General features: G+C 38.2%; 1 protein-coding gene across 9 annotated transcripts in view; it reads left to right on the forward strand.

Annotated features, from left to right (window-relative positions):
• FN1 (fibronectin 1) overlaps window positions 1-21,925 on the forward strand; it is a 68,053-nt gene that overhangs the window by 19,079 nt on the left and 27,049 nt on the right. For 5 of the 9 annotated variants that reach the window (XM_058300166.2, XM_058300170.2, XM_058300168.2 and 2 more), the window contains 14 exons: window positions 1,604-1,725; window positions 3,543-3,723; window positions 3,918-4,094; window positions 5,608-5,736; window positions 5,828-5,917; window positions 6,673-6,867; window positions 8,064-8,336; window positions 9,405-9,671; window positions 13,473-13,567; window positions 14,993-15,161; window positions 15,572-15,658; window positions 18,784-18,975; window positions 20,244-20,516; window positions 21,632-21,814. In XM_058300166.2, coding sequence (XP_058156149.1) covers window positions 1,604-1,725; window positions 3,543-3,723; window positions 3,918-4,094; window positions 5,608-5,736; window positions 5,828-5,917; window positions 6,673-6,867; window positions 8,064-8,336; window positions 9,405-9,671; window positions 13,473-13,567; window positions 14,993-15,161; window positions 15,572-15,658; window positions 18,784-18,975; window positions 20,244-20,516; window positions 21,632-21,814 — 2,433 coding nt within the window. The remainder of the gene's footprint in view (window positions 1-1,603; window positions 1,726-3,542; window positions 3,724-3,917; window positions 4,095-5,607; window positions 5,737-5,827; window positions 5,918-6,672; window positions 6,868-8,063; window positions 8,337-9,404; window positions 9,672-13,472; window positions 13,568-14,992; window positions 15,162-15,571; window positions 15,659-18,783; window positions 18,976-20,243; window positions 20,517-21,631; window positions 21,815-21,925) is intronic. The other 4 variants (XM_058300172.2, XM_058300169.2, XM_058300174.2 and 1 more) reach the window with 1 other exon arrangement.

The raw sequence follows: 21,925 nt of genomic DNA on the forward strand, positions 1-21,925 counted from the left end.
TACTTTAAATGGTAACATTTCTAAAATGTAATCTCAGTATTTATCTTTAAAAACTTATTTATGTATGTGAGGATTTCATGATCAAAAGAAGCGATTCAAAGAGGGCCATGAAATTGACTTCTGCCAATTGATTAAAACAAACATCCTGCCGTGTTCTGTGAAGTATGTATCACTTTGGAATGGAAAACAGAATTTTATTCATGAGATCTGGCATTCATGTGGCTGGAAAATATGTGTGTTAAATGAACTTCAGATTCAAAGAATATTTCTGTTAGTCTTTAACCAACTTTGAATTATTCCCAGTGTTGAAGTTAGTATATTATTCTAGAATTTTGAGTCCACACAGATATGCAAGTTATATATTTGTTCTGCTAGAGAAAACTGTTTTCAAAGAGAATAAATCTAAGATAATAGTTCAGTTTGAAAATCAATTTTTTTTTTGATTCTAGGAGCTTTCAGAAAACTTAAATCTGTTAATGATCTGATGAAGTGCTTTATTAAACAGGCAGTAATTTCTCTGTCTGACAGAGTGGCAGTTAGAAATTCTTGAAAAGCTTATTAATTACAAGGAAATTTGTTTTTATTTCTAGTAAGTTGAAGATTCACTGAATTCAAAAAGACAGTCTTTAGAAAAAAGAGTTTTCTGTTCCTCAAGCATAAATTTTCCAACTATTTCATTGTTATCCTTAATGGATTCTACACTATTATGGAATTGATTCCACTCCACTATTTTTTTTTTTTTAACAAAAGAACCAAAATCATACTTTAAATTTTGTTTGATAACAGCCACACACATCAAGATCTAGAAATTCTGAATTTAGTATGTACCTCATAATATCATTTCACTTAATATGTTTAATCTCTTAATTGTTTTTGAGAAAAGTAAGTGTAATCTCTTCATTATTTAACTGATGGTATGATTTAGAATATACTTCTTGAATAAAAATGAAACTAGAATTTTTTCCCCAAATTGATAGAATGCTTAGACTGATAAGAAATAAAACCATGCCTTTACTTATTACCTTTGTCTGTTAGTCTAAGATTCTACCACATTTGGAAATGTGTTTGATTTACATCATGCCAAGTGTCTTTGGAATATTGTTTCCTTCTTAGACAGTAAATTCAGTTCTTGACAAAAGTCTCCACAAATTGGAAATTGTTTCCAAATGAGCTTAGTATAATAAATAAATGAAGCTTTAGTCTTAATTATATTATTCATATTAGGGTAGTCTAATGGTGTTTCACAATCTTCTCATAATTCTTACTTTAACAATGGAGAAGAAAAGAAGCTAAGAAGAATTTTTGTTAAAACATTTTTATTTTGTTTATTTTAGTTTGCTTATAATGTACACAAGTTCTATTTGCATTTTTCTTGTGAAAGCCAATAATTTATACAGCTAAAAGGGGAATTTGGGGGGTTGATTTTAGATGTCAGTGTGAGAAAGAATTAACTTATTTCAGATAATTTTTAATAAACATTTAATTTTAATAAACATTTAATGGTGAGCAAAACTGTCTCTAATGGTGGCCATCCATATACACTAAATTTTAAGCTCAAGTGAGTAAATACCCTTGATAACCAAATCGTACATCTGTTTTTCAGCCACAAGTGGTCCTGTCCAAGTAATCATTACTGAGAGCCCTAGCCAGCCCAACTCTCACCCCATCCAATGGAATGCGCCAGAACCATCTCACATTTCCAAGTATATTCTCAGATGGAAACCTGTGAGTACCCCACCCAGAAACTTTGAATACAGAGTTTCTTGACCTCATTCATTTCAGAGGAAGTAGACACGAGGGGTGATTATGATTTATTTAAATAATGAGCCTTGTGATTTTCTTATACCAAGTGTCTAGAAATTGAAGAAATCATACTAGGGAGGACATTGATCTATTAAATTTTCATTTCTCTTACCCTCTCAAACCTGTTCTGTTAAGACCCCAAAGTTCACGACTCATAATTTGAGAAACACTATTTTAAACATAGGAGAAAAATGTCCATTTATAAAATCACAGTTGTTGAATTCCATTAATTAAAAATGGAAAATAATAATAAAAACACCTTTAGCCAACTCTTACAGTTGCATTTAACCTCTTTAGAAAAATTCAAGCTGCCGGAATCATGCTTTTTTAAATTTTTTCACCCTCTCTTGTAATGTGCATAGTATATTGAGCAGGTCTTTGTAGAACTTAGTATCTAGTGATGTTCTTCAATGGAATCAATGAACTTTGTCTCCAACAACTTCTGGTTTCTCATCTTTTCATTCCATCACCAATTTGGTTTTCTTTAAATTTAACTATTAGATCATTATAATAGGGAATGTTATCTATTGTCAGGTAGGTATAAGTATACATTGACTTGGAAGGTCTTCAAAGAGTGGCAGTGATGAATTTCTTTGAGGTTTATAACAATTAAAAAAAATCCCAGATTTTTCTTAATGTGTGCCACCTGAAAGTTTATTTTTTAATATTTTCTGCTGATAGATAACCAAAAAAGTTCACATTTAATCAAAGGTTTATCACTGAAACTGAGCTAAGTGTAATGACTTATTTCAATTTTTTTTCCACTGTATATTTGAGTTAAAATTTAAATGAGTACTAGGATCACTCTCATTTATTCCAAAATTATATATAAATGGACACTTGAGGAACTATTTAATTTGAATTATTTGAGAAACTTGTTGCTCGGATATTTTTTAAAAATCTTATAGCATTGAAATTGCATTTTGGCTTATTGGTTTAAAATAGTTACGCTTAAAAGGAGCTCCTCTTGCTTGAAGTGAGGATGTTTCTTTTCCACACATTTTATTGCAGTGAATTTTGTGATTCATGACATATTATTGAAGTTGAACAGGATATGAAAATGTAAACTGGAAGCAAAAGATTAAATAAACGAAATTGCATTCTTTCGCGGTCTTGCCCAAAGTTGGTTAGCCACTTTTAATGGGGTAGTTCATGTCCAAGAATGAGTCATAAAACCAGACCAATTGAGCTTTGTATGTGATGGTCCCAGAACTGATTCATGAAACAACAGTATGCCTTTGAATTTTTCTGCAAGGCAAGGGATTCGAATCGTAGACCCCCAATTTAAGAGAGAATATATGGCCTTTTCCCACTTCAGAGAGGAGGACTATTTCTCTTTTTATTTTAGAAGTGAAAAAATTGGGAGAATTGCAACTTGGGTACACCATCTTATTAAGGTTACTGCTATTAAATAATTAGTCTGGCAAATAGAAGTGTGCCCAGCACCTGCTGTCTCTGTAACCTCAAGCATGTCTGTTTCTTTGCATGTAGAATGGGGGCAATAATATCCTTACCTTGAAATAGGGACAGGGTGAGGAGTAAATGGAGAATGCAAGTAAAACACAGCATAGTAAGCTCTTGATATATGTTAGCTATAATAATTATTAATATTAACAAACTCTCCTCCAGGTCCCTGAACTGAGTCCAATTTCCCAGGATTTTCCTCTAGAATGGGGCTGCATAGTTCCCTCATTTTTCTTCGACTTGTGTGATTTTTTTTTATTTGGTTTTTTTTTTAGAAAAATACTCCAGGCCGTTGGAAGGAAGCTACCATTCCAGGCCACTTAAACTCATATACCATCAAAGGCCTGACGCCAGGCATGATCTACGAGGGGCAGCTCATCAGCATCCAGCACTATGGCCACAAAGAGGTGACGCGCTTCGACTTCACCACCACCAGCATGAGCACACGTGGGACCAGTACGTGCCCAGCCATCTGCATGTGTCTCCTGGATTTCTCAGAGTTGAGCTCTCCTCAGGGAGTGCTGTCCTTCTTATTCTTCTGTGCATGGCATCCACATCTTTTCTTTTTTTTAAATGTCGTTCTGCAGACTTAAGGTAGTGAATTTTCTAGAGGACTGAAAGCTCACTCACCCCTTTCTGTGACTCTCTAGGCAACACTGTGACAGGAGAGACAGCGCCACTTTCTCCCGTTGTGGCTACTTCTGAATCTGTGACAGAAATCACAGCCAGCAGCTTTGTGGTCTCGTGGGTGTCGGCCTCAGACACCGTGTCAGGATTCCGTGTGGAGTATGAGCTGAGTGAGGAGGGAGATGAACCACAGTACCTGGGTAAGTTCAACAAGTAGCTCGTGACAGGTCTTAAGTGGGTGCTGGTAAACACTCCCTGGCAGGGGACATCCAGGAAGGTAGTCTGTGTGATTTGGAACAATTGACAGCTCACAGTGTGAATGTACCAACGTTGGGTTTGTGGAAGGGAAGGGACTGACCCTTCCCAGAACTCAGCTGGGTTGTTCTGAGCCACTGTCACATTTTCCTGGTCTCTGATTGTGCTGCATTGTATATTTGCCTGGGCACAGGCCCCTACAATAGGCACTGTTTTCTTTATGGAATTAATTATCAGTATGAGGCTGCAGCTGAAAAATCTTAGCTTTGGGAGTACACATTCATGTTTTTTAGTTCTCATGGTTAGAGGCCTTTTAGAAACTTGATTGAAATATAACATACACACTGAAAAATGGAAAAATCACAAATCTACCCCTCGATGAATTTTTATAAGGTGAACACGCCCACATGACCAGCAGCTGGGTCAAAACAAAGATCATCCCTCTCACGCCACTTGCCATTATCCCTCCCTACCAATAACCCCTTTCTTTTTTTTTTTTTTTTAATGTTCTTCCACACATTTTATTAACTTGTAAGGTTTAGAGATATCTTCAGGTAGGTAAATGTACATCCATCTCATTATTATATTTTCCCATTATTTTTAATTATCACATAATATTCCATATAATGTCTGACTGTACTTTTTTTTTTTTCAAATTCTACTCAATTTATTTATTTTTTTAAAAGATATTGCATTAAAAAAATATGAGGTCCCCATTCGCCCCCACCGCCCCCACCCCACCACTCCCCCCCCCAATAACACTCTCCCCCATCATCATGTCACATCCATTGCGTCTGGTGAGTACATCTCCGGGCATCGCTGCACCCCATGTCCCATGTTCCACACCATAGCCCACACTTTCCCACGTTCCATCCAGTGGGCCATGGGAGGACATACAACATCCGGCAATTGTCCCTGGGGCACTACCCAGGACAACTCCAGGTCCCGAGAATGCCTCCACATCTCTTCTCTTCCTCCCCTTCCCCATACCCAGCAGCCACCATGGCCACTTTTTCCACATCAATGCCACATTTTCTCGATTATTAACCACAATAGTTCATGAATAGAATATCATTAAGTCCACTCTGATCCTTACTGTATTCCTCTTTCCTGTGGACCTTGGCTAGGTTGTGTCCATTCCACATCTGTGTCAAGAGGGAATAACCCCTTTCTTGATGTCTAATTGCAGAGGGCTATTTTTTAAAAATTGGAGAGGGATTAGGAAACTATATATACTTTTTTCCAAATTTGGAAAATGAGAAAAAAAGGAACAAGTAAATAAATCCTCCCATAGTGTAATGCTAATTACTGATTAGCCATTCATACATTTCCTTCTAGTCTTATTTTCCCCCCATGAATATATGGTTTTTAAAAAATAGCCTTCTTATAGACTGTGAAGTGATTTGAAGCATTGATTTGATGTGCTCTGATTACTAACATTTCCTTTTTATTTCAAAGATCTTCCAAGCACAGCCACTTCTGTGAACATCCCTGACCTGCTTCCGGGCCGAAAATACATTGTAAATGTCTACCAGATATCTGAAGAAGGAGAGCAGAGTTTGATCCTGTCTACTTCACAGACAACAGGTACTTGTGGACTCTGGTGTCAAAAGAATCTCTTCTGTAAAACAGAGGCCTTTTGCACGTATATTCTTCATTTCTTCCTTTCTTTTGTTAGCACCTGACGCTCCCCCTGACCCCACCGTGGACCAAGTTGATGATACGTCGATTGTTGTTCGCTGGGGCAGGCCACAGGCGCCCATCACAGGTCAGTGTAGCCTCCTCTTTTTTGGCTGCCATGTGGATCTTGGTGGCAGAGGTAGCGAGGAAGCAGTCTGATTATTGGACCAGCATATTGCTGCAAATTTCCCAAATAATTGTTACGGTGTGGTAGAGACAAGTGTGTGTTTGCACAGTACTAATTAAGAATGTGATCGTTTTAAAGTCTTACAGCCTTCCTTCCTTGTGGGTCATTTCCCTGCTGATTCATTTTACTCCCTACATACACACTCACACACACAAAATCTCTAAAGCCACCTTATTGGTTATAGCATTCCTATAGTTGTAGAGGGATATTTTTCCTGAAATTCTTGCTCTAAGACTTATTCTTACAGAAGTAGCTGAGTTGTCTTATCTCGTTAACTGGCTCAACTCAATCATCATTGACGTTCCTACAAGACACAGCAGGGGAGAAGCATGCCCTCCTCTCCCCACAATTTTATGTTTCCATTGTCCAAAGCTCAAAGAGGAAAAATCAGTTTAACATGAATATTTTCACGTTATAGCTTCTCTGATCAACATGTGTTTAAGGATCTCTGGTCTTTAAAGATTATATTTGTCTTGGTGCTGAGACAAAATGTATAAAGAAGTGGTAACACTGAGAGAGTCAAAGCAATCATCAGTTCTTAACTAATTATGTAAAATGCTAAAGGCTATTAGGCAAGAGGGGGTGGACTTACGATTTTTTTTTTAAACCTCTGTTTTGTGAAATAGTGTATCTCCCTTTTTCTCATGAATCTGCAGGATACAAAATTGTCTATTCACCATCAATTGAAGGCAGTAGCACGGAACTCAATCTTCCTGAAACTGCCAATTCCGTCACCCTCAGTGACTTGCAACCTGGTGTTCAATATAACATCACTATCTATGCTGTGGAAGAGAATCAGGAAAGTACCCCTGTTTTCATCCAACAAGAAACCACTGGTGTCCCACGTTCAGGTAACTTAAAAAAAGACCTTTCCTGGCATCTCTGATTTCTTAGGTCTTAGCAAGGTAACATCTTTCACCTCCACTGGAGGAATCAGTTCATTACTCGTCTCTTGGGGAGTTATCTCTGAGAGAGGGTTGTTTAACAGTTCTCATATGCAAGTAACCTTACAGATTAGCTCATCCCTAAATTTATGAAATCTGTCTGAAATGTCCATACTCCAAAGTAATTTTTTTTTTTTTTTTTTTTTTTTTTTTAAAGATTTATTTTTATTTATTTAATTCCCCTCCCCTCCCCCGGTTGTCTATTTTCTGTGTCTTTTTGCTGCGTCTTGTTTCTTTGTCCGCTTCTGTTGTCGTCAGCGGCACGGGAAGTGTGGGCGGCGCCATTCCTGGGCAGGCTGCACTTTCTTTTCACGCTGGGCGGCTCTCCTCACGGGCGCACTCCTTGCGCGTGGGACTCCCCTACGCGCGGGGGACATCCCTGCATGGTGCGGCACTCCTTGCGCGCATCAGCACTGCGCATGGCCAGCTCCACGCGGGTCAAGGAGGCCCGGGGTTTGAACCGCGGACCTCCCATGTGGTAGACGGACGCCCTAACCACTGGGCCAAAGTCCGTTTCCCACTCCAAAGTAATTTATCAAAACTGGCTATCAGCCTTCCTGATTAAAAACTAACATAAAATCTCATATTCTTCCCCAGAGGCTTAAAAATCCATTCATCTGTTGTTCTTACGTATTATAAAATGTTTCAGTAAAAAGAAAACCATCACTTTCTTTCTGTGGCCATCATAAAGTTTGTGTGTGTGTATATATGTTTTTAATCCCCGCCCATGACACTGTATATGCTAGAAATCCATCTACTTACCTACATACTTTAGATAAAAGTTTCAAATGCTGCATCGTAAACAGTGTAACGGAACCATGAAGATATATGCCAAAAAGAATATTTTCTCATTAAGAGACAAAACTTAGCATTCCTGTGGAATAAGAGGCTCTAGGAACTGCTTGACATATCCAGGAAACTGGCTTTTTAAAAACTGATCTGAGGAGAGCAGATGTAGCTCAGTGGTTTGAGCACTGGCTTCCCATGTACGAATGGGTCCCAAGCTCAATCCCAGGGTGCCTCCTAAAAAAAATAAATAAACTTAAAAACAAAACTGTTCTTCGGCAGGATGTGTGAATGACTGATTGACTCTTGTCTGTTAGATACAGTACCCCCTCCCAAAGACCTGCAGTTTGTGGAAGTGACAGATGTGAAGGTGACCATCATGTGGACACCACCCGAGAGTGCAGTGACCGGCTACCGCGTGGACGTCATCCCCGTCAACCTGCCTGGAGAGCATGGACAGAGGCTGCCCGTCAGCCGGAACACCTTTGCGGAGATCACCGGGCTGTCCCCTGGGGCCACCTATTACTTCAATGTCTATGCCTTGAACCATGGGAGGGAGAGCAAACCCCTGACGGCGGAACAGACAACCAGTACGTTCTGTTCCTGCCTTTACTCCACTCTCGCTTCCAACCAGTGACAAATGTGGAGCATGCCATTTACTCCTAGATTTACATCTCAGAAATAAGAATACACTTAGCTGACAAGGGAATGTATAGTGGACAGAAAGCACAGTTAACTTTTTAAACAAAACCCAGACGAGCTCCAAGCAAGCTAAGTGGTAACTCATTTCTAAAAAATATGTTACCAGTTGGATAGCATAAGAGAGGAGAATTTAAGAGTACTTAATTTTCTTTGCTTATGAAGACATAGATTAATAATTTGACTACTTGTTTGTGAATTAAATATTTCTAGATCAAACTTAAAATGCAGGCTCTTTGACACTTTTTCATTAGAGTTATTTATGAATAGTAATTGCTAAAACATTTCATGCTTATTAGGCAGCAAGTCCTCTGCTCAGGGCTTTACAAGAATTATCTTATTTAATCCCCCTTTTGACCTTCTGAGATCTCATTATTCCTATTGGCTACGTGAAGAAACTATGCTTCTAGAAAATTCTACAAATTGCCCAAGGTTGTAGAATGAGAAGATGGTATAGGTTTTGGATCCAGCAAAACCTACATCTTTTTTACTCCAAAGCCTCTGCTTCATTCATTCAGTAGACACATAAAGTACTGCTTTTGTTATGTATGGAGACAGCACATTTCTTTGACCCTCATTTTAGTCAGTTTATGCCTCTTTCCTGAACCAATTCAGCTCAGAGCAGAGTAAATTATGGGGTTCAGAAGTTTGTTTGTTTGTTTGTGCCTTGATTTTAATATAAGTATAATATCTGAGGAGGGTGGGAAAGCCATGCTGGAAAATTAGACTTTCCGGAGAATCATAGCGAAAGGGTCACCAGTTTCTCATGAACATTACAGAGTTTTGGCAAAGTTCTTTGTAGCATGTGATCTCAGGATGGTGCAATTTTTTCCCTAGTTTTGAGCTTCACTTAGTTTCAGCCTTGAGGAGAGAATACTTAAAAAATTGTAGTCAAGCTTTAGGTTTTCAAGAGGATCATTACTGGTCTGTTTTTCTATATCCTTTGTCTTTTTTTCTAGAACTGGATGCTCCCACTAACCTCCAGTTTACCAATGAAACCGACTCGACGGTCGTGGTGACTTGGACCCCGCCTCGGGCCCGGATAGTAGGGTACCGGCTGACTGTGGGCCTGACTCGAGGAGGCCAACCCAAGCAGTACAATGTGGGGCCCTCTGCCACCCACTACCTGCTGAGGAACCTGCAACCTGGCTCTGAGTACACTGTAACCCTCATGGCTGTAAAAGGCAACCAGCAGAGTCCTAAAGCCACTGGAGTCTTTACTACCCGTGAGCCAAAATTTACATGTCTTTTCTTAGTGATGTTAGAGGTTCTTAATTATATTTAGATTCTTTATTCTTCGTACAGGTTTTAAAAAGTTAACTTAAAAAAACTTAGTACATGATTTAAAGCTGATGGTCCACAAACTGTTTGTTACTGGCCTGCAACAAGACAGAGAGCTTGTGCCAGGATGTAAATCATGAAGCATGCTGTTTGTTTCAGCTGCTAATGTTTTTGAAGCAAGACTTTCTTGATGAAGGAAGCAGTGCATTACTCTCTATATATTGCCCGGCTCCTTATTTTCTCGGGAGCCATCAATTTGAGTAGCCGGGGTTTAAAACACCCAGTTATATGGAAATTGAGTTCTATTCTATTAAATGAGTTTCCTAAATACAAGTTAAGGCAAGAAAAAATCAGTGCCTCTCCCTATATCCTAATACTTTGGGCATCGAATGATAGCCATTAAATACAGGATTAAAAAACACCTACCAATTGAACACAAACCAACAGAGCAAGAAGCTAAGGAAATGATTTCTTTATGAGTGTTGACAGCAGCAGATTAAAGTACTTCTGCAGAACAGAATAGCTTTTATTTATCTTCTTAAATTACTCCTGAAATTCCACAGAGGGAAAAATATTGACAATAATTTTTAGTTATATCTGTCCTTTTGCTCAATATTTTAGAGGAAGTGGTCTTACATCTCCTACAAATCTACATCACAATAAAGGCCTGTATTCACAAACTGTTTCTATTAAATACATTCGCATTTACATTACAAAGAATTATGAGACCCCTTATTTCTAGCTAAGCATTATTTGTTATTTTGTACTTGACATTTTGAAATACAGAGCACCTAACATAAGCACTTTCCTCAGAATATATTGCAAACTGAACTAGTTTGCAATTTTCCAAATGCTTTCAACAAATCTTACTCTTTAACTTAAAATATAGATGGCAAAAAGCATTTTAAAAATGAATACAGGCTTAGTTTATAAATAACTATGGAATTTATTTCTCAAAGAAATGTCCCTAAACTTTTCCCTGTAAGAAATCACAATTTACTGAAAATTTACTTCCGTTTAAATTTGGTGCAGAAAGTGTGGCCAGTGGAGGTTTTTCCTAAGTAACCCTTCACCACAGGCAAATAAAATCTGCTTTATATTTGTTAGCCTTAAAATTATGCTATTTTATGCTTATGGGGCTAATATGCTCTAAATTCTATTAACGTAAAAGCAGTGTCTTTGTATTTCTTACAAATATCTGCTAATTATAGATGTCCATATTGCATTAGAATGAAGATTTCAGTTAATGTTGCTTCTCAGTAGATGGGGTCTTTTCAGAAATGTAGAATTACATAATTGTCATTTTTACTCAACATAAATCATACTTTCTATAATTTCATTTGTTGGAAAGAGTGCCTGAAAAAGAAAAAGCAATTTTAATGATGTTCACAACACATAAATGTGTGTGAGGAGGTTCAGTATAGGATATTTCAAGTACTTCAGGAGAATTTGATATATTCGACATGTTATTTTACGTTCTGCATAATACATTTATATAGAATATAATTATATTTGAATTAAGGTACTGACGGTCAAAACTAGTTTTATTAGATTAAGGTTAAAATAGTGTTTTGCACATAGTAATTTTCAAAATATCTGGATTGAATAGATGATTGACTGAGGGAAGAATGATAAGGAAAACAGCTCAACCAAGCTGAGATTTAAATAAACTGACATATTTAGTGCACGCTACAATTTCCTTTGAACTTTAAGTACTCCCGAAGGCTGTAAACAGCAGCAGGGTTTGCATGTTTTTGAAATTTAGGAGTCTATAGTTTTTTCTCTCTTAACAAGCTGGATTCTGGGAATAACTATTCTGGGTTTTATAACGCTTAAGAGGAAATGTGTGTGTGTGTGTGTGGGCAGTGGGGGGGCAGGGTGGAAAGAAGCTGTGTCTAGGGAAAATTCAGCTTATATCTTTATAAATAGGGCAGATTTTATTTCTTTAACAGCCAAGCTGTTCTTTACCTTACAAGATCTGCCAGAACCCATACCTCATTCTTACAGTCACATCCTTTGTTTGACATCGGTTTGTGGGCTTGTGGTTTGGAGATTTTCCTGTAATGGACTTCCCAGGCAGGGAGCATCATCTTCAAGTTGGGAAGGTTTCTAGCTAGCTGGCTCAGGCAATAGGGAACACTCAGTCGTAAAGCCCAAGACAATTGAGGAGAATTTAATTTGTGAAAAAGTTGTAGCTTTTACAGATGTTCAGTGAAAGAAGCTGATGGTTCTCTTATTTACTTGTAGGCAATTAACATTGTCTTATAGGGCCAGCCATCGCATTTTGGCAAATCAGCAGCGGACAAGCTGTGTATTATTTCAGAGACACTGGGAAGCCATTATGGGTCACCCATTCAAGTTTCCACCCCAAATGCCAGCTAAACAATAACTTATTTATGAAATAGCTTGCTAAGCCAGCAGAACTTTAATTAGACCAGTCATTACAAAGTGGCCCACACATATATTTTAATTTTTTCCCACACAGTATTTAAAAAAAATTTTTTTGGTTTATATATATATATATACACATATAAATTAAAATCCCCCAAAAAAGAGGAAGAATTGCCATGCTGAATCTGAAAGAACATGGAAAAAAAAAAAAATTGACTGGAGCTGAGTAGAGACTGGAGTCTTAAGACTTTCTAGTCCCCACTTGTAGAACTCTGGATGATAGTTTTTGTGCCTCACCAGCCATTCATAATTTAGTGTAAATTAACTTAGTAGGTTTTTTCCCCTAATGAGAACAGATTTTGACTGGAACATAAAGAGAAAGAAGTTGTGAAGACACCAAACATACGGCCACGGTTATTAACATACCTGAAACATTTGAGCTTGACTCACCCAACTCAAATATCTTGGCTTCTGAGACCTCACCTTTCCTGTAGCAGCCAGTTACCACAATATTTATTCCCTTTCTTACAAAGATGTAGTTTTCCTGCTAATTAGAGCTTACAAATTCTAAATTCATAACAGGATTTGCAAGGCCGTTAGAGATATGTATCTTAACTTTGTGTGTACATGCTCTTTTTCTTCCTTCCTTTCTTTTCTTTGATTTTCTTAAAGTAATATTTTCACTGAGAGAAACAATAGCAGCGTCAGGATGGTAGGAAATGCAAAATAAACTTTCGTTTAATTCTAAAGCCCAGTAGTGGAACACTGAATTTCTGTAGTAACATTATTTGTCTGAGTAACAACATATTTAGGAGAAAAATCTTGAGAATTGTGTTTTTTTTAAAGAGTTATTTTTTATTTCTCCCCTGTTACCCCGTTACCCCCATTGTACTTGTACTTTTTATATGAGATTTTCTACAGAAGATGCAGGGAAATTTATTATCACCAAACTCACATCCCAACCATGGTTAAAAGACACACAAATGATAGAATCCAAGAGTTGAAAGGAACCTTATAGGTGATCTAGCCCCTTTTTACTCAAGTCTGATCCATGAACCAGTTAATGCATTGGCATTAGTAGAATTTGTTAGGAACGCATCCCCCCTGGCCCAACCTTGAACCTCTGGTATCAGATCTTGCATTTTAACCAGGTCCCCAGACAATTTGTTAAGCACATGAAAGAATGGAAAGCACTGATCTACTCCAAATTCTCACCCAATGAAGGGACATATGTAACATTCTGCATCCACTGGTTGCTTAAACTGAGTTTCTCAATGGAAATATTTATTATATGTGTTCTATCCAATTGTCTGTCATTCCAAGATTTGAAGCTATGTGTTGATTCCATTTCACAGAGCAGCCTCTGAGCTCCATCCCACCTTACAATACAGAGGTGACTGAGACTACCATTGTGATTACATGGACGCCTGCTCCAAGGATTGGTTTTAAGGTAAATTGCAATAAATCTATTGTGATGTGTCTCAGGATGTGATAGAAACATGATGGTCAGTAGTCTGGAGACCTGGGTTCATTACTTGCTTCTGTTTATACTTCTCTAACCCTAGTTCTCCTCAACCTCAGGGCATAAAAATCCTTCTGCCCTGCAGATCTCACTGTATTTCTGGAAGGATGGTCTGAGTCAGGAGCTGTGAAAGTGCTTTGCAAAGGATGAAGCATTAGTATGGAACTGATAGTTGTAGTTATCTTGTTTTTTCTATCCTTTCCTTCAGGGAGCTTCACTTGAAAAGATAGGAGACAATGCCCCTCTAATGAGTTGTTCTAAATGGGTATGGAAAATTAGGGAGACCAATTAAACTCAGACTCATTTAAAAATCGCATTTTCATCCATCTGTTTCATCTCAACTTGTTCAAATTCCCATGGGCAAATCTCTTAATAGAAGTTAAGTTTAAGGTCTTCCATGTGGATATCTAGATTCATGTTCTTTAAAGTAACGATATTAGAGAAGTGAAAAATACAAATGAATATGTTAATAATAATTCCTTTCTTTGGTATTCAGAATGTGGAAGAGGGAAATATTTATTATGACAGGAAATCAAGACTAAATGTCCATGATTGTTTTCCAAAAAATACACCGAAGTTCACTTTCTTTGTGAGGTATTCAAAGGGTCATATTGATGATTATGCTACTTAAATACAGAGAAACCCTTGCTGAAGATTGCCAGTATACTTAGAAATTTCTCTTAATTGTGTGTCATTCGGACTTTCACAAGCCTTATAATATACAAAGGATTTATCTAGCATTAAACACCGTTTGATAACACAATGTTGCCTAGGTTTTTTAAACAATTTAAAAGGATGGGCACTTCCATTTTTAATTCTTTTTTTTTTTTTGTAACATCTCATTCTGTAATTAAAACCAGGAACACACTTCTTCCAAAGGAGTGTTTTTACAGCACAAAGTGGTACAGGGTCTGGTGCCTTTATATGGCAACTAAAAAGTAAATTGAATGTAAATAACTCATTAAAAGAGAGAGTTGCAGGATCTCTTTTAGCACAAAGAAAATAGAAATGAACTGCTATGTGGCCCAATGCCACTCTACTTTCTGGTTTACTGGGAGCATATTTAACAAGCAAAACTGTATACAATTACATATCTCTGAAATCTTGGGGTTACAAGCCACCTTAACACAATTTTGGAAGATACCTACCCCCTCGCGGCTCCCCAGTACAGGGAATTTCCAGCTTGAGTGTATAAAAGAGCTAAAGTAAGCTTCTGACTCGTCCCTGATTAAAGTGCATTGTACTTTCCTGGGGAGTTCACATTACGCCGTAACACATAATCACAATCTCTCAGCAGTAACTCCGCTCCAGAAACACTTGTCTTCTATGTTCATTTTGCTTTCCTTCTTCTAGCTGGGTGTACGACCAAGCCAGGGTGGGGAAGCACCACGAGAAGTGACTTCAGACTCTGGAAGCATCGTTGTGTCTGGCTTGACTCCAGGCGTGGAATACGTTTACACCATCTCGGTCCTGAGAGATGGGAAAGAAAGAGGCAAACCGATTGTAAATAAAGTGGTGACACGTAAGGAGAGCGCTTTCTTTTGCTTATCTTTTAGTTTTCATTACCATTTTTTTAAAAACTAATATTAATACTGCTCTTTCTTCTGATACGGGCACCAGCCCTTCCTACCCCCACTTACATCATTAGCTTTTTCTGAATTTGGGGTAGTGGGCTCAACCCATGTCAAATGTTCCAGGGTATCAGAAGTATTCTTTCCATGCCAAGACCATGTATGATCTATTATCAACAACATGGAGAGAATTTCAGTAGTGTTACAAAATCATTAAACAGATGAATTGTTTTCCATTATGTTTCCAGAGTATAGCGTCTAAATTTTTACTGACTTAAAAAGGGAAGAAAAAGTAAAAAGTAAAGAAAAACATTCCACATGTCAATTTTAACTTTTAATTTAAAAATTGCTTTCTGCGTAGCATTATCTCCACCAACCAACTTACACTTGGAGACAAACCCTGACACAGGAGTACTCACTGTCTTTTGGGAGAGGAGCACCAGTCCAGGTAAGCTTGCAATGTATCAAGGGATAATTATATGTAATAGCTTCCTAAGATGAAGATTGAAAACACCACATCTTTTCAGAGAAAGAGAAGGTCAAAATTACAAGTACTCAGGTGTCCATAAAAAATGCAGGATGAGTGTACATCAAAGAGCCAAGTGCAGGATGTTTTAAAGTATGTTAATTTAAAACAGAGGAAAGAGAATAATAATGTGCACAAGAGTGTAGAAAAAATTAGGCCCTTATGGAGCTGCAGGGAATCATGAGGGTTGAGAAAAACATTTTGGAAAGTGGCATTCATCATAGCCAAACAAATGGCTGAGATCATACTGCACGTTTTTCCCTTTGTGGGTTGTTACCTTAAATTCTTAAGTTTATTATTCAATGAAGTTTCACAAATGTGTTTTCATGAGTTGCACCACAGAAATGTATGGGTGGGAAGCAGATGTGGCTTGAGTGATAGAGCTTCCTCCTACCATATGGGAGGACCTGGGTTTGATCCCTGGGGCCTCTTGATGAAAAAGAAGAAGAGACAGTGTGCCTGTGCAGCGAGCCAGTGCCTGCATGAGTGCCCATGTAGTGAGCCAAGTGCCCGCATGGTGAACCAGTGCCCACGCGAGTGCCCGTGTGGTGAGCCAGTGCCCGTGCACATGATCACACAGCAAGATGATGACACACCAAAAGAGAGACAAGGGGAGAGTGAAGGTGAAGCACAGCAGAAACCAGGAACTGAGGTGGCACAATTGACAGGGAACCTCTCTCCCCGTGAGAGGTCTCTAGGATTGAATACCAGTGAATCCTAGAGGAAAGAAAATGAGAAGAGAAGATAACACAGACAGTAAAAACAGCAGGATGAGAGAAGGTGAAGGGAGAAAATAAATAAATAAATCTTAAAAAAAAAAAAAAAGATACTCTAGGGTGCCATCCCCCCATGGAATCTTTAAAAAAAAAAGTATGGGTTACAGAGCAGATGTGGCTCAAGCAGTTGAGTGCCTGCCTCTCACATGGGAGGTCCCAGGTTTTGGTTCCCATTGGCTTCTAAAGAAAACAACAAAATAATGAGCACAAAACAATGGGCAAACAGACAACGGAGCCACCTGGGGTGGGGGGATGATGATGTATGGGTTATAAAGGGTAGAAATGAGCTTCCTTTGCAGATGAGGAAACTGAGACTCTGGAAAATATATCTACCCAGAGATACATATTTTCAGTGTTACAGAACTGGGATGATAACTTAAGTTTTCAGACTCCTTTTCTCATGCAAAACCACATATTTGGGTATTAGTTGTGTTTTTATACTTATACTCAATATTGAAAAATTTAGTTAAATGGAGTTGTGTAACTATTTTAAAGCTCTAAATGAAGCTTTAAATAATTATCAATATGTGTGACACTCCATGGTCACACACATTGATAATTATTTGCAAAATCCTGAAGTGTGTAAAAAATAGTTAATAGCAATATTGAAGTAGCCTGGTATTCCATGGCAATAACAGGACATTTTAGATATTCCTTATTCAGATACCTTTGTCAAGCCCATCTGAAAGACTCTTTAAGTGAAAAATTTTATCTAAAATTCAATTGTATTCTTAAATCTTGGGCATATTGGGAAAATCACTATTGAGATATGAAGACCCTCATTATTGGAAAAATTCTACATTAAAACAAAAAGAGACACTTCAACTAAATTTGTTTGAATCTTTAACTATTATACTTCTAAATTTAAGGGAATATATTTCGTTATTACTCCACTATTTCTAATTTATTATGATTTCTTAAAATACTCTTCCCTTTGCTTAGGCACACAGGTGAGGCAATTATCTCTAAATCCAAGCAATGTGTGCCATCACACATAAAACTAGCTCAAAATATCCTTTTCTTAATTTATTTCTCTCCCCCCGCAGTTGTCTGCTCTCTGTGTCCATCTGCTGTGTGTTCTTCTGTGTCCACTTCTATTCTTGTCAGTGTACCAGGAATCTGTCTCTTCATGTTGCGTCATCCTGCTGCATCAGCTCCCCATGTTTGCAGCCGCCACTCCTGGGCAGGCTGAACTTTCTTTCACATTGGGCGGCTCTCCTTGCGGGGTGCACTCCTTGCGCGTGGGGCTCCCCTACGCGGGGGACACCCCTGCATGGCAGGGCACTCCTTGTGCGCATCAGCACTGCACATGGGCCAGCTCCACACGGGTCAGGAGGCCCTGGGTTTGAACCGCGGACCTTCCATGTGGTAGGCAGATGCTCTATCTGTTGAGCCAAGGCCGCTTCCCAAAATATCCTTTTTAATCCCACTCTATGTAGTATGATTTGGATTGAGGTTTCATTATCTGTGGAAACATAGTTTAAGCCAACATAGTTTATTTTCCAGTTGAGTTAGACTAAATTTGGAACTTTAAGTTGGCAAGTTTCATGCTTGTTAGCATCTGGTTCATTACTATCTAGTGGTATTGGCCTAACATGCCCATCTGGATGATCACTAGTAAATATAATGATCTAAATATTTATTTCTCATTTTACTTTTAATCTGTCTCTGGACATCTCTGCTCATCACTATTTTTACTTGAGTGTATCTCTCCTCCACCTCAACCTTCTTACCCGTCAAGTTTTATGATTCCTACAGTCTACAGTAATCAATATTCTTTCTCTAGAATACCAGTTTCTCACTTTTTCCCCTTTCTTATTTTCTTCCTATAAATACCATACATTCAAATATTTTAAATTAAGAGAGACCTTTTTGGGGAAGGCTTAAGGTTGAAAGTGATTCCATACTATGCAATTAATAGAATATTCCTCAGCAGTCCTCCTGGTGATGGGTTAAGAAAAAGCAAGGTAGAGACATAAAAACTTTGAAAGTCACTTCCCCTTTTCCAAATTTTTCTTTAAACTGGGAATAATCATATCTGCCTCAAAGGGTGGTTATAAGCATCAAAGAGAGTAGATTAATTAATCTTATTAATGCTTATTAAGCATTATTAATAATGCTTATTAATGCAAAGAGAGTAGATTAATTAATCTTATTAATGCTGGGTCTTCTCCTCCTTCCTTGTTGTGGGTCCATCTTTGGAATCTAGTTTAATATGCTCTGGGTCACAAATACTCCATGCATTAAAATCCTCCTTTCTGTTTTCTCCAGATATCACTGGTTATAGAATCACCACAACCCCTACCAATGGCCAGCAAGGATATTCTTTGGAAGAAGTGGTCCATGCTGATCAGAATTCCTGCACTTTTGAAAATCTGAGTCCTGGCCTGGAGTACAATGTCAGTGTTTACACTGTCAAAGATGACAAGGAAAGTGTCCCTATCTCTGATACCATTATCCCAGGTAATGGAAAAATAAACTGTTATCTACAGAGTGGCATTTCCAATAGTGTGGGGATTAGCATATTAATCCCCGGAAGTTGAGTGTGTCAAATATACTTGGGATTTAATTCCAGCCTCCCAACTACACTCTCTGAAATAGGAAGTCAAAGCAACTATTTAGACCAGTGCTTGCCATTAACACTGCTTTACTGTCTGTGCTTTCCTGGGATGCTGTTTGCTGTATGAGGATATTGGAGCGGCGACCTTGGCTTTAACTCTGTACTGTCCGCTCATGTGGAAATATTACTAAAACAATGTCGTGTGTACTCCATACTGACAGGCTAAAAGTAATGTGGTAAATGCATCCCATTGGTACATTTGTGCCCCCTCAGTTTTCCACAGCTGTCTATAAAAGAGTATTTTTTTCCATATGTGAGCACTGTAATACCACTTGGTTGACATGTACAATTCTTAATGCTGTACAATGTACAATTCTTAATCTTTTTAAACATTGAAAACAAAACAAAAAGTAAAGGCTACACTGCAGGATGTTCTTGTGGATCAAACGACAACATTGTTGAAAAGGCCTGTTTAGGCATATGCTTGTTGTTTGTTCAAGATTGAATTATGATAGAAAGAAAGCATTGGACCAATTTGGTAGCATCTTTGCACTATTTGGTAGAATGCTTTTACTAATGCTAATAAAATAACCTTGATTATCGGCAATGGCCTTGGACTCAGGCTTATCTGTCCCTGGCCTGTATGTGTTTTGAATGGCACATTTCATAACATACACTGATAATGCATAGCATTATGACCAGAATGATGTGATGAGTTTTTCAATGGGGTGAAAAAATCTCATCAGTTTTTCTTTAACTTTCTTCACGCAAGCTTTATTTTCCTACTAAAATGTTTTGGATTGTTTAAACATTGCTGATACTTACTGCAAATATAATGTCTAGGTTCTAGGAATGGCTTTGACATCCTAAGCAGGAACCTGAGAGGTTCAAATTATAACCATTTCGGGACAATTTTGAAATGCAAGAAAATACCGCCCCTCCTTTCTCCCCCCCAAAAAAGATGATTGTAACTTGTTTTATTCTTCTTGGCAAGCAAACTATTCATGTGCTTAAGAAGCGTTTTTAGATCATTTGAAACATATTGCATATTACCATCATTGCTTTAACATTCCATCAATTTTACTACTTGTAACCTGATATACACTGCTTTATTTTTTCCTCTTTTTTGCTTCTATTTTCCTTTTGCCCTCTTTGCTTTGTAACTCAATAGAGGTGCCCCAACTCACTGACCTAAGCTTTGTTGATATAACCGATTCAAGCATCGGCCTGAGGTGGACCCCGCTAAACTCTTCCACCATTATTGGGTACCGCATCACTGTAGTTGCGGCAGGAGAAGGTATCCCTATTTTTGAAGATTTTGTGGACTCCTCGGTAGGATACTACACAGTTACAGGGCTGGAGCCGGGCATTGACTATGACATCAGCGTTATCACTCTCATTAATGGCGGAGAGAGTGCCCCTACTACACTGACACAACAAACGGGTGAATTTTGAAAACTTCTGTGTTTGAGACATGGATGGTGTTGCATGCTTCCACCAGTCCCTCTGGTTAAATGTGGATGTTTCAGAAGAAAGCCCAGCAATTTGCCCAAGATGAACACAGGGTGGTTGGGGAGTACAGAATCGGATGCATATGCTAATAACCTGATTGGATGAAGACATATGCAAATAGTCTTAAGTGAGCTTTCCTTTAAACCCCAAATATGTATAAACCAGAGAAATATGGATATCTGGTCTAAGTATAAATGGCAAAAGTTAATTAACTATGCAAGCGTGAAGTTTTAAAAAATATCTAACGTTAAACCCCAGTTGTGTAATGAGTACCAGTAGCAGTAGCAAGAAATGTATTTCCAAAACATACCATTATTCTCTTCCCTCTACCCTCTGGGTATACTGTTTGTAGCTGACTGAAAATCCATCAAAATTTAGGGTCGAGGAAAGGGAGGTTGGTTTGAGGTGGGAGAACAATGAAATTTCGAGCATTCTAGGATTCATTTCCATTGTGAAGTAAAGAAACACCTCTTTAACCACAGTCTGGGGATAAGCATGCAACATTATAAAGGTTCTCTGCTCTGCATGGTAAGAAACATGCTGAGAACCAATTTGCATGAACCCTTTTCACTTGGGAGTAGAATTCGTGCAGTGGACCTGTAGCTATACAAGTAGTTGTAGACCTCTCACGTTTGGGGGATTTTAGGACCTTCTTGTCTTCCTGTCTGTGTGCATGTGTTTGGAAAGTACCGCTGTATTTCTCTCTGCTGTGTGGCAACTTAAGCCTCTTCAGCCTGGGGTTAAAATAATCTTTAGTAGTATTGATAATACACTTATACAATTAACATATTTGAAATGGATTAAGCTTATTCTTCTAAAAAAACATTGATCATGGCAGAAAGGTTAAAGGGGCCTAACTGTACTGTGTGTAGTGTTTTATTTTTAACAGTAGAATATGATTTAGATTAGATTTTGACTATGTGCATGATTATGACTGTTTTCCTTTATGCATGAAATATTGGTTTTACCTTTCCAGTTTTTTGTGGGGCTTTTTGGTAAGCTTTCATTGTAAAATTACATTAACTTAGTCATCTTATTTGAACCCAGCTGTCCCTCCACCCACTGACCTGAGATTCACCAACGTTGGTTCAGACACTATGCGTGTCACCTGGGCTCCACCTCCATCCATTGAACTGACCAGTTTCCTGGTGCGCTACTCACCTGTGAAAAATGAGGAAGATGTCGCGGAGCTGTCCATTTCTCCTTCAGACAACGCAGTGGTCTTAACAAGTAAGCGGTCCACAATGAATACTAATTCAGAACATAACGAATGAATTCTGAGTTCTCAAGAAGGAGTGACTCACAGCAACAGAGCTGCAACAGCACTACAACTAAGCTCTA

This window comes from Dasypus novemcinctus, chromosome 7 (genome assembly GCF_030445035.2).
Source record: "Dasypus novemcinctus isolate mDasNov1 chromosome 7, mDasNov1.1.hap2, whole genome shotgun sequence".
Lineage (NCBI taxonomy): Eukaryota > Metazoa > Chordata > Mammalia > Cingulata > Dasypodidae > Dasypus > Dasypus novemcinctus.